Genomic DNA, 11722 nt, shown 5'->3' on the forward strand with positions numbered 1-11722 from the left:
AAATTAACTTAGGATTTTTTTTTTTTTTAATTTTTTTTATAATCACATTATGCAGGAAATACATTTTGTCCTTCACGTCCATGTGTAATCACCTTGTATATAATTGATATTTTTTAACATCAAATTCAAAGCAAGCAGATTCAAGACATGGAAAGAATTTAAAAAAACTACATTGTACAAATCTATCCATCAACAGAACCGGTATGGTTGCTATATGTGATTTGTCAATGTTAATATTCTTAAAATGGTAAGATTTTACAAACTATTGCACTTTCAGCGTACTTAACAAAAATAACATGCTGAAAATGTGGACAGTTCACCTCAGCAAGGTGTAAAATAAAATGACCCAATGATTCATAAGGAGTCAGAGCTTCACTTTATTAATTAACAAAATCAAATTTCACATCCTGCAAGCAACTTTCATTTCTAGGGTCCATCATCCATTGTTAATAGAAAAACAGGTGCCCATTGCCTACTGCTAATAAGTCGAACTCAACAAAACCAAACTATGAATTTTCTCCGTCATTTGTATTCCTGGAAAGGTTAAGCATACTTTTAGATACCAAAATATCTTAATTCAAATATTTGACATTGTTATTGCAGATAACTTGATATCATGCGGCTGTCAAGTTCATTGAGGCAGGTTATATACTCACTTGGGTGATTGCGAGTCAAGCTGCATTGTGACTGGTCCATCGTTAACCAAACTGACCTTTACAGTGTACAAAAATTACAAAAATTCAAGTTTAAGAGGTCTTTACAATTACGTATGCAATTATAACTGAAAAATCATAAGGAAAGAGAAAAGCTACAAGGTAACCTTACCTTCATCATTGCTCCAAAGACGCCATCTACACAGCACAGAATGAAGATTTAGGAAGAGCTACAATAGAATCTAGGTACATGTCATAATATGCGAAACATCCACATTTGATAACATATGAAGTATGCATCACGACGAAAACAAGGCAGTGCCACAGATTTAACTGAAGGCAATAATTATGAAACTTAAACCGCGAATCTACTAAAGCATAAAGATGACTGAACCATGAAAAGTTCCATGCCGCCAACGATAAAGCACATGATGAGAAGGAAATACGCATCATCAATCAAACAGGTTTCTCTTACAAGTTTTAGACAGATAATATATTGGAAATATCAAATTTCAAAAAACAACAGGAAACTATGCATGAGGAACAATGATTATAACACTGTTATATGATCTTTGTATGATCGGAATTACATCAAACGTGTAATCATCAATGCTATAGCATATACAAAAGCCATGCACTACGATTTCTACACACTTAAAACAGAATTCTGAATGCTTCCCTACATGGTCCAAATTAAGTTCCACAAAAAGCAGAGGAAACAACTAAGCAGACTACGAAATTACCAGAAAAAAAAAAAAAAAAAAGCCAGTACCTTTTATTGTGTCTGGATTGTAGGATTGCTTAAACCTATCAACTAAAGAAGCATAAAAGGGCTTTGCTTTCTGGGGTGGCATCGCCACATGAAAATCCGGCTTGTTACCCTTCAAAAATCCGTACAATGTAAACTGACTCACTGCAATACGCATAGCCATTAGGACTACTTTACAGTACCATTTCAATGTTACAAACTTGCTATGGTTTCCCTTTGTTTTTCAATAGTACAATGTGGAAAGATATATATATATATATATATATATATATATATTTAAATAAATAAAGCTTAATTTACCTAGTAGAACTTCATATTTCTTCTGCATTACCTGCCAAGAAAAAAAATTTCATATACTTTGGATTGACCCAAACAAAATGTAGGAGGAAAAAAAAAATAAAAAAGAGAAAACCAAAAGCCGGAAAAACCCTTTAGCAGTATAATATACTTATCATATTATTATTAGCCGTTATTACAGTTAGAAAGAGAAAAGAGGGAAATTACGTTTTGGTCCCATCCTCTACCAGTACTTTCATTTGGGAATAATCTCATATTCAACACCTTCCTGCATCTATCAAGTAGAAAAAAATTTTTAAAAAAAATAGTGAGCAAAATAAATTTTGGTAAAAATTTGTAAAAAAAGCAACCGATTGGAGAGGAAATATGGTACATGAACTCGGCATCGGATTCGGAGTCGGACTCGTGGAGGCCGACGAGGACCACTAGGCCGGGCCCAATCTCGGAGACAGTGCGCCCTTCGACCTGGAAAGTGATGCTATGTTGCGCCGGTGATGTATAGGTTAAGAAAAACGACGAGTGAGAGAGAAAGAGTGAATGACTGACCTGGACGCTGGCAGAGGCAACTCGCTGGACCACGGCTCGCATTGCTCTGATTGGGTGCGCTCGCTTGGTGCGTATGGTCGCGAATGAGGGGATAATGGACACCGCGTACATGTTTCTTTGATTTGGTTTGGTGCTCCACTTTTTTATTTATTTATTTTTATATTTCACCAAAAAATTATTATCATTTAAAATAAAGTTACATTCTTTTTTTTTTATGCATCTAAGATTACATTAGAACATCCTTCAAAAAAAACAAATACATATATTACATTACACACTTGGTTTTTGAACTGCAATCAATCCAATCATATATAACTCCACAAATAAATTTGAGAAAATTAATGAATTACAACTAATAGAAGTAGAATAAATCTAGTGGCACTAAAAAGGTCTATGTATATATATACATATATATCAAGTGCCAAAGTTATAGTTAATAATATATTTACTAAAAACAAAAATAAAAATAAAATAGAAATAATATCTGTCAAGTTTAAATTAAAATCTTTTCAATTTTCTCTCGCTCTAAATATTCAGAGCAATGCCACGTATACAAAAGGCAAAAGAAAAAGGAAAGACAACTTAGAAACCAAAGGGCTAAACCAATCAAATGGATAAAAAAACCAAAAAAAAAGAAGAGCGTAAAACTACGAAAAGCCCAAAAAAATTAAAAACAAAAAGGGTCTAATGCTCATCACATGTGCCTGGTACAATCTTTCCTTTTCTCTCCATGTTTTCTACCCCTTTTGACACCTATAGAGCCCATTTTATCCATAGCCATTGCAAAAGCTTGAAAAAACTTTTGCTTATCCTTTGCTAAAGTTTGAACCAATGGCCTAGTCCTTGGGTCTAAAAAGAGGGCTTGATCAGAGGCTAACAACCCCAATTTAGCCTCCAAGTTTCCATAATAGGCATGATCAAAGGAGAATGGTGTAGTAACATCAAATGGTGCAACAATGTCTGCATTTCCACCATGTTGTGGGCATGACATTCTCAGTGCCTTTAGTAGTCTCAGATCGATTGCCGGGTCGGGTTTCTTGCTGCCCTTGTAGTCATAGAGCCTGCTAACAAAGTTGTGACAGTGGGCAAAACCAAATGTATGTGCACCAGAAAGAACAACAAGGTCTTCAAGTGCTAGCCCTTTTGAATTGAAGAGTTTGAGGAGCTGATCAACGGTGAAATTTGCTTGGGGAATGTTGGACTCAGCTCTTGCTGCCATTGATATTTTTCCATCCCACCTTCCTTTCTTAACTTGATAGTATGGACCCCCTGCCTGCATAAATAAATAGATACATTAGGCTCATTTTATATTTGGTAAGCCTAGAAAAGCCCAGAAAATGAATACAATATTTGGTTGTGTGGTTGATAGTTCAAATGGGAAAAGGCAAAAATAGTTGTCTGCCAACATCCAACTGTTAAAAGTTATAATAATGTAGTGTGTGTGTGTGTATATATATATATATATATATATTTAAAATATAACAACAAAATGACGAATTGTTTATGATCACTAGACTACAAAAACTAACTTAATTAGTGTAGGAAGAAGAAAAGTTAAAAACTCAATAGTCTTACTTAAAACATCTAAGATTGGACTACATATCAATCGCTAATTAGGACAAACTGTCTTGTTCAGCATAGGCTGAGTTAAACACAAATAATTAACCAAAAGGAAATGTCTTAAAACTCCTAGAAACTTGTGTTTATATTACACAACTTGATTAATTTGTAGGATATGACAAGACAAATCTTCATCCGGATTTTCTTGCTCTGGAAGCATCTGCACTATTTATTTACTCTTGAAATCTGACCCCATCGTAAAAGAAAGAAAAACGAAGTAAAAGAAAATTCAAATTTCTCTTTTTCTGGTCAGAGATCAGAAAATTTAATATGACAGACAAGAAATCAAACACTTGTATATTCTCTTGCAATGTGTGAAACGTTGATGGCATTCAATTTTCCCTCTCTTGTGCTTCGTTTATATGCATAATATATGTGAATCTACAGGATATATTGAGCTAGCCTCTTCTTCATTAGCCATTTGATGTGCTTATAATTACAAGCCATATACATTCATTGAAACTTATTCACATCTATTTGTTCATAATTGACTCACTTTTGGCAAAGAAGGTTTCTCCCTTTTAGCTTCCCTTCCCTTACACTTGACTGACCAATAATAAAGAAAATGCCCAGAAAGAGGTGTCTTTCCTAGCATGCGGGTGCTCACATATTATATATACTCTTTTACTTAGTCCATACTAGCATGACAAACTTGTGGGGACCCTAGCTAGCTCACCTTAATTTTATCTTATATATATATATATATATATATATGATGACTAAGTAGCTAAATAGTTCAAGTTTGTGTTGGTAAAAGAAGATGTCTATGGCCTTATCTTTTTATGAATAATACATAACATAAAATCCAAATTTAGGGGAGTTGGTAAAACCATGATAACAGCACAAAAAAGAATTGGAAAAGGGAAGAAAGGAGAGGAAGATACCAAGTGGACATAGTCCCTGGCTGCAATAGCAAGAATGTCAGCACAAGACACAACACCAGGACACTTGCTCTCCACTAAAGCTTTTGCCTTCTTTACACTATCAAATCCTTCCACTCTCAGGTCCTTGTTAACTGCTGCATCCTTCTCTGCTAACATTTTGCTTCCAGCCTTCGATTCTATTAGAATAGATCCATCACAGCCCTTGATCATTCACCAAAGGATTATAACAAATTCAGTATAAAATACAAGACAGACTAATTAATTAAGAATCAATCATAATTAAGGTATGGTGTATTAATCATCTACTAAATCAATGAACATGCATGCCCAGAAAACAATGTGCATTGTTGTGGAGAATAATGGTGATTACTTCTACAAAGCAGTCATGGAAGAAAAGCCGGATGGTTGCTGGTCCTGAAACAGGTGCTGCTTTGAACTGTTGGGTTGTGATGGAGGAGACCAATTTTTCAAGTTGAGGGCATGATTTGGAGTAGTACTCAGCGGAGAGTTTGCGGTGTGGACGAGTAGTGTTAATGGATTTGGCTAAGCAAAACGAAGTATATATGTGGAGGATAAACAGCAGGGAAAGTGACAAACTAGTGAATGAAGAAGAAGATGATGATGAAGAAGAAAAAGAAAGGACAGACATGATAATTGCATTACAGGGGACAGCTTAGGACAAATGTGTTATAGCGGAAGCGAATATAAAAGTGAAGAACTATTAGGCTTGATATTTTGGCACAGGCCAAATAGTCATGTGGAAAACACAAACAGAGAATCATCATCATCATATATAGAATACCACCCGTGAAGCCCATCGAAGAAGAAACAATAAAGAACAATAAAGGTGTACTCAAAGAAAGTCACCTTGAATGTACACTAAAATTTGTACTGTACTCAAAGAAAGTCACCTTGAATGTACACTAAAATTACATTTACAAATTTCCCACTTGGTCATCACCTCACATGGCTTAGTGCAGAGAGCTAATAATTAATTTTATACTATTAATGGGGTACTTAAGTCAAAATGTCGCTTAAATAAAAACGTGGGGTCAAGCTGGATGCTTTCAATCATGTTCAGAGAGAATCATCATTCACGGGTTTAAAGTATATTAAGTCCTCTCTCTTGACTGAACAGCATTTTGTCATTTATATGTTAATCATTGTCTATATAACAACTTTCCTTCCAAATTAATTAAATATGATTGATCTAGTTAGCTAGACAGATTAAGAACTATACTTTGTTTTTCAATCAGTTTGACTTACAAAATAATTTAAACAAATATAAACACAAAACCCTCAATCAGTATAAAACAGAGAAATCTAATTAAGCTTCAGTACTCTTCAATATTGCCATTGTCATATTGGAAATCTACCTTACCTCTCAGATTATGGGCAAACAAGCAGTACCACTGAATACTTAGTACCAAAAAACAAAAAAACGTATAAAGCTGAGTAGTACTGAAACTGATGGTATTTGGAAAGGCCCCACTGACTGAGAGCATCCAAACCAGGCAAAGAAGTTGTTAAATGCAGAGCATGTGCTAGGAGGAGGGACCTCACCCAGATCATAAATTCCCTTTCACATACATTTAAATTAATTTGTAGGCTCTCTATGCCTGGCCCTGGACCCCATTTACTTGCATTTACTAGTATCTAAAAGCATGGTCCACTTGAGAAGGACCTGAAAAGTGCAAGTGAAAAGCTACATAGGTAGTGAGGACAGTAAAAGCTGTGGACCATCTCATCCTTGTTTCTATATAGCTTTAATAGTTCAGACCAAAGATTGTGGACCTGAAAAAGAGAGAGCTTCAGTACCAAAGTTTAACAGCTTAAATTGAAGTGGGAGGCTCGTTTGATTGACGAGCTTATGGTGTTTCAGATGAAAAATAAGATATTAACTGAGAGATAAATAAAAAATTCTCATTGACTTTCGGAAAAGGTCAGGGATGAACTTGCCAATTTGGTGAACCTACACGTATGCTGCTACCACTCAGATGTTGCCACATTACTCTTTGTCCCCACCCTGTCTTTACAACAAGGATGAGAATCAGAGAATGGGTTATGCGCATGAAGTGCATAAAACTTTACTGAATATAGTCTCTATTATTTTACCAAAAGAATATAGTCTCTTTATTATTCCATACAATACCCATGAAAATGAAATGTGTAAATATATATATATATATATATATATATATATAGAACAATGATAAATTATAACTTCATGAGCAGATTGCATGCTCACATTTATTAACATGAAACTAATTCACAGAAATCTCCTTCTGCCATAACTTGTCTGCTGGCAACGCATGAAAACAAACTGATTTTTGTCCTGAGTATGTACTATTATTATCTGTGGACTCCCAAGCCCTTTTATTTTTATTTTTTTGGTTTATGGCCTTCAACAGAGAAAATGAAATTGATTTTCCGATGGATGAAAGATTTCAAAGTCAAGATATACCAGGGAGGCTTAAAATGTGGAGCCAGGCATGATAGGTGAATGGGTATAACTGAGATTGCCCACCATGCTAGTCAGCTTTTTAAGGATATAAATACATTCATTTGAAGCTGGTGTACTCGTTGAAGAAGACAACACAAACAAATTAACCTACTCAAACCCCAATACAGCTTTCACAGAGTCAGAAACCTATCTTTTACTCCAAATCCAAAGCATGCAGTGCCATGGGAGTTGCAAAATGTCACCAACTTCGAGTTTAGTCTAATTTAAAGGAAAAACACACATTTCAATTAGTAGGTTAGTATTATTATATACACACTAGTTGGTTTTTTTTTTTTTTTTTTTTTTTTTTTTTTTTTTTTTTTATATTGGGTAAAGAAATACACACTAGTTAGTTGGTGCAGTTTCTTCAGATGCTTGTCCATTTTTGCATTGTAATTATAATCATCTTAGTTTGGGATATAAAGCCCACGAAAAAAACAATGTAGGCTTTTGACAAAAATTTAATACAGATATAAATGAAAATGTTATTTCTTTATTGTTATGTTTTTACTACCGAGCTGTTCTAGAGGACTGTATCCGCAACATATTAAGGCATTTTAATGGTATATATTACTTTGACTTTTTTGTTTGCAAAATTTGATATTGGTATAAACTTTTCAGTTCTAAACATCAATACCAATGCCACATTTTAGGATTAGTATTCCAATAATATATAATAAAAAAAGGGCATTATGGAATTATAAATTTGATTAAATAATGATATGATCCATTTTTACGATTAAAAAAAGAAAATGGCACATGCTCTTTTTATTATTATTTTTAATTTATATATTTTTTTATTAACATTAAAATCTCCATAATTCTAACAATGATTTGGGATGTTATATGTAAATCTAAATGATTTGGGGTGTATTACCCCAAAAAAAAAAAAAAAAAAAAAGATTTGGGGCGTTATATGTAGATCTAACATGTAGTGGGATGGGTACCATGTACACATCTAGTGCCTTTTTTGCTTTTGATATGGGCTCAGCGTAGGTGCGAGCCAAGCTTTTTAGGTTCAGCCCAACTAGATCTTGGATTTATACTGTTCGGTTTGCTCTTCTTTGGGGTGTTTCTCAGGGCCTTATGCATGTAGCTTTTCTTGCATATTAGGCGTTTGATTAAAGTTTTCAATAAGCTTCCTAGATCATTTACTTTCCTAGAGAAAAAAATGAGGTGGAGGAGAGCATAAGCGGCAAAACCAATTACCCATTTGAAACAGAGAAAGACGCTGCAAGCCTAGTTTGGTTGTCCTCTTCAGTACATTTTTCAACTGTCTTACAATGCAAAGAGTCTCGAGGATCATAACCTTATCAGCACCAAATCTCCTCACCTATGCTTCATCTACATGTACTATCGCAAGGCTGTCTTTTACAACTTTGTCTGTGCGACCGAACATTCAAAACCTGCAAGAGAGAGCAATTCCGGGCGACTTTCTGAGATGGGGTTCGCTTGGTTTCATCAGAAATTCAAGATTCGCCACTGGCTTTTCGCCGTTGCAGCCCAAGCCGTTGGACTCGATTATGGATTTCGAGAGGGCTAAGGATCGTTCGCCGGAGGACCTTGCTTCGATTTGGGATGACGTAATGCTCAATTCCTTACTTTTCCCATTTCACTATAACCATCAATCCCGTTGTTTAATTTTTGAAATGGGTTTTTCGGTATTATGCATTAGTTCAGCTATTTATTTCTTTCTAGTTTAGATTGTTGTTGGAGAAATTAGTATCATTTTTCACCCCCTAGCATGAAGAGGAATTTTTTTTAATTAACGTGAACTCTGAGGGAGCCATTACTTTGAAGGTGTATGGAATATGCATCATTGCACACTGAAGTAGACAATTAGAGTTAATATATTGTTAAGTTTGGCTTGGTGGGACAATAATACGAAGTACTTTCTCATGCCAATCCTTCGTTTCAGTTTGATTAACATGGTTTTGATAGCAATGGTCATCCGGTAGTCCGGTTCTTATGAAATATGCTGTAGTATGTCTGAAATGTGAAAATCAGCATGTTTAGTGTAATTTCATTGCGCAATCGACTAGAAAAGCTTCAAATCTTTAAACCTGCCGCTCTGCTCCCTTCATATAAGAAAAGTGAAAAAGAAGTATATTGGTTTTTGCTTCTTACATGAAGAGAAATTTAGTGCTAGTAATTATTATGCTATGATGTCAAATTTTTATTGTTATTGTTGCTCTTGCTGCTGCAACTGAGGCCAAAAGACACGGCCTTTTTTCTTTGCGGTACAGTTAAAGAATGTGAATTGACCAAATGGTTTAATTTGATGAGCTTGTCAATACTTTCTCAGTTATCTCAGTGGCCTCTGTTTTTGTTATAGCTTCATTCTACTTTTTTTCTGGCTTCATACTTGATGCTTTATGCTGTTTGAGTTATACCTAGGCTTGTCTTCATCATTCCTTTACCATGAATAAAATGAACCGAGAAAAGAAGTTTCCATGAGATATGAGCTAGTAAATATGTTTGCTGCTTAATTCCTTAGATCATTTATGAATTCTAGCCTGAGCTGTCTGCCGGTTGAAGTTCATCCTAAATCTTTTTCCCAAATGTTTATTATTTATCAATAACTAAAATTTCCTTCTATGGTGTGAAGGTTTAAGAATATTTTCCTATTGTTAAAAAAACGTGTGGAAGTTATGAGCCTTTCTAACTCAACCAGCCATATATAAATGTATATGTGGAATGAGCCAAAATTTCCTGAAAGCTATTTACATTAGTAGCCCTTTAAGAATTCGCACCCTGCTTTTCTCTTAAAATGGCCCCTTTGGATATCCTTATCGTTGGACTATGCCTTTTAGCTTGGGAAGCTGAATCGTAACCTGTCATGCATGTATATTGGGGAACAATCACTTAATGGTTGTAGTATTGTTTTATGAGTGAATTAGTTTCTTTTATATAGCATCGTATCATTTATATTGTCTAATTACTTAACAATGGAAGGAGTTTGTTATATCAGTACCACTTGGGACGAGGTCACATTGGTGCAACAATGAAGGCAAACCTTTATAACTTGTTGGAGCAGAGAGCAGCATCTTGGTAATCCATATGCATGTTATTCTTGCTGTTTAATTCTTCTTTCCTGTTTTTGTTGTTCTGAAATTTTACCAACTGATGCAGCCGGTATTTTGTGATTCCCTTGTGGAGAGGAAGTGGTTATGTAACAATCTTTCTTCAAGGCATGGTCTCTAATTCCTACCCAATCTTAAATTATATGTTTGGTAGAATAATTTATACTAGGATTTGGATTAACATAATAAATTATCTGTTTATTATGAATAAAAGAAAAAACTTCAAGTAAATCTTGGTGGAAACGTTTATTGCAGTGCAGATGCCACACATGATTCTCACAGGTCTTGAAGATTACAAGGCTAGGGGAACCCAAGCGTCTCCCTACTTCACCATAACTTACTACAAAGAATTTGCAGAAACCAAGAACCTGGTGCTTATCCGTGGAGACATTGTGTTCACCAGCAAACTCAGCGACTCAGAGGCAAAATGGCTCTTGGAGACTGCTCAGTCATTTTATTTGAACGATGTGAGATACAAGTTGGTTGAAAGATTCAACAAAGAAACTCATGATTTCGAGTTCAAGGATGTCTTGCAAGCATTGGAAATACCCACTTTATGATATTAAAAGGACAACTTTGGTGAATGATGGTATAGAAGAATGAACACCATTAAGTTTGTTGTCTGTATTTTTGTTTCCCTTTCCAATGGTGACTATTCCATTTGAAGAATTATTATTATTATTATTATTTTTTTTTTTTTGGGCTTCTTGGATTAATAATTCTCTGTTTCAAGCATGTATACTCGTCAGAGACTGAATCAGGTTTAGTTATGCTCTTTTACATTTTCCTACTTCTTAGTGAGAATCATCTGTTACAGTTTTTTGATGAGAATGTTTTTTTGATGAGAATGTAGTTTTAGATTCTTTTCTTGATCCAGTTCTGTGTTTCAACTACCCCTAATCTAAATATGATAAAATAGACTAATCATTTAATTGATTGTCATTGCTCAACATATTTTTTGTTGAGAAAAAATAAAATGACAAATGAAGAAGATGATACAATAATTGCAGTCGTGCTATCCATACCAAACGATTTCAAAATATTATCACTTAGTCTATTCATACAAATTAACTATGTACAAGTGAATTCTAAAGAAAAAATAAGTATTATTTAACATTTACAACCTCTATTATTTTTTTTTTAGGTCTTAGATTCTCAGTATCCCGTGGGCTTTATTTTTTTCCCGAAGTCACTAAGCCATAGAATTCCATCTTTCCAATGTTCATTAGGCCCCGACTAATCCGAATCGAGCTGGGTCGGACCACAAGGGTGTAAAGCTTTTCCAGTGCCAATTTTCTCCATTCACAAAACTCAAACTCGAAACTTTATTTAAAGAGAACAAGTGCCGAACCACTTGAACCAACTTG

General features: G+C 34.6%; 3 protein-coding genes across 5 annotated transcripts; 1 reads left to right on the plus strand and 2 right to left on the minus strand.

The window, feature by feature from the left end:
• Window positions 1-185: 185 nt before the first annotated feature.
• On the minus strand, window positions 186-2421 carry LOC107411449 (uncharacterized). Of its 3 annotated transcripts, none has more exons than XM_048464297.2 (8): window positions 2266-2421; window positions 2093-2184; window positions 1927-1987; window positions 1723-1753; window positions 1426-1566; window positions 826-851; window positions 657-712; window positions 186-534 (listed from the first exon to the last, which is right to left on the minus strand). In XM_048464297.2, the coding sequence occupies exons 1-8, from the start codon at window positions 2374-2376 to the stop codon at window positions 507-509; spliced, it is 546 nt and encodes a 181-aa protein (XP_048320254.2). In that variant the 5' UTR covers window positions 2377-2421; the 3' UTR covers window positions 186-506. The 3 variants fall into 3 exon arrangements, with proteins under 3 accessions (XP_048320254.2, XP_015874522.3, XP_048320266.1); XM_016019036.4 differs by having other exon boundaries at window positions 1927-1993; XM_048464309.2 differs by lacking the exon at window positions 186-534 and having other exon boundaries at window positions 656-712; window positions 826-883; window positions 1927-1993.
• A 316-nt stretch (window positions 2422-2737) lies between these two features.
• Window positions 2738-5552, minus strand: LOC107411439 (peroxidase 19). The gene is made up of 3 exons (XM_016019025.4): window positions 5140-5552; window positions 4770-4970; window positions 2738-3538 (listed from the first exon to the last, which is right to left on the minus strand). The coding sequence occupies exons 1-3, from the start codon at window positions 5416-5418 to the stop codon at window positions 2960-2962; spliced, it is 1059 nt and encodes a 352-aa protein (XP_015874511.1). The 5' UTR covers window positions 5419-5552; the 3' UTR covers window positions 2738-2959.
• A 2752-nt stretch (window positions 5553-8304) lies between these two features.
• Window positions 8305-11049, plus strand: LOC107410834 (uncharacterized). The gene is made up of 4 exons (XM_016018314.4): window positions 8305-8855; window positions 10244-10323; window positions 10405-10463; window positions 10611-11049. The coding sequence occupies exons 1-4, from the start codon at window positions 8556-8558 to the stop codon at window positions 10913-10915; spliced, it is 744 nt and encodes a 247-aa protein (XP_015873800.3). The 5' UTR covers window positions 8305-8555; the 3' UTR covers window positions 10916-11049.
• Window positions 11050-11722: the final 673 nt, after the last annotated feature.

This window comes from Ziziphus jujuba, chromosome 1 (genome assembly GCF_031755915.1).
Source record: "Ziziphus jujuba cultivar Dongzao chromosome 1, ASM3175591v1".
Taxonomy (NCBI): Eukaryota; Viridiplantae; Streptophyta; class Magnoliopsida; order Rosales; family Rhamnaceae; genus Ziziphus; species Ziziphus jujuba.

Excerpts from the sequence above, each read along its gene's own strand:
- LOC107410834 (XM_016018314.4), top strand. The coding sequence starts at position 8,556 with ATGCAAAGAGTCTCGAGGATCATAACCTTATCAGCACCAAATCTCCTC. Across the intron at positions 8,856-10,243 it reads TTGCTTCGATTTGGGATGAC|TACCACTTGGGACGAGGTCA; the intron begins GTAATGCTCAAT and ends TTGTTATATCAG. Across the intron at positions 10,464-10,610 it reads TGTAACAATCTTTCTTCAAG|TGCAGATGCCACACATGATT; the intron begins GCATGGTCTCTA and ends CGTTTATTGCAG.
- LOC107411439 (XM_016019025.4), bottom strand. The coding sequence starts at position 5,418 with ATGTCTGTCCTTTCTTTTTCTTCTTCATCATCATCTTCTTCTTCATTC. Across the intron at positions 4,971-5,139 it reads TCCATGACTGCTTTGTAGAA|GGCTGTGATGGATCTATTCT; the intron begins GTAATCACCATT and ends TGAATGATCAAG. Across the intron at positions 3,539-4,769 it reads CCAGGGACTATGTCCACTTG|GCAGGGGGTCCATACTATCA; the intron begins GTATCTTCCTCT and ends TTATTTATGCAG.
- LOC107411449 (XM_016019036.4), bottom strand. The coding sequence starts at position 2,376 with ATGTACGCGGTGTCCATTATCCCCTCATTCGCGACCATACGCACCAAG. Across the intron at positions 852-1,425 it reads CAATCCAGACACAATAAAAG|ATGGCGTCTTTGGAGCAATG; the intron begins GTACTGGCTTTT and ends TGTGCTGTGTAG. Across the intron at positions 535-656 it reads CTTGACTCGCAATCACCCAA|GAATACAAATGACGGAGAAA; the intron begins GTGAGTATATAA and ends TAACCTTTCCAG.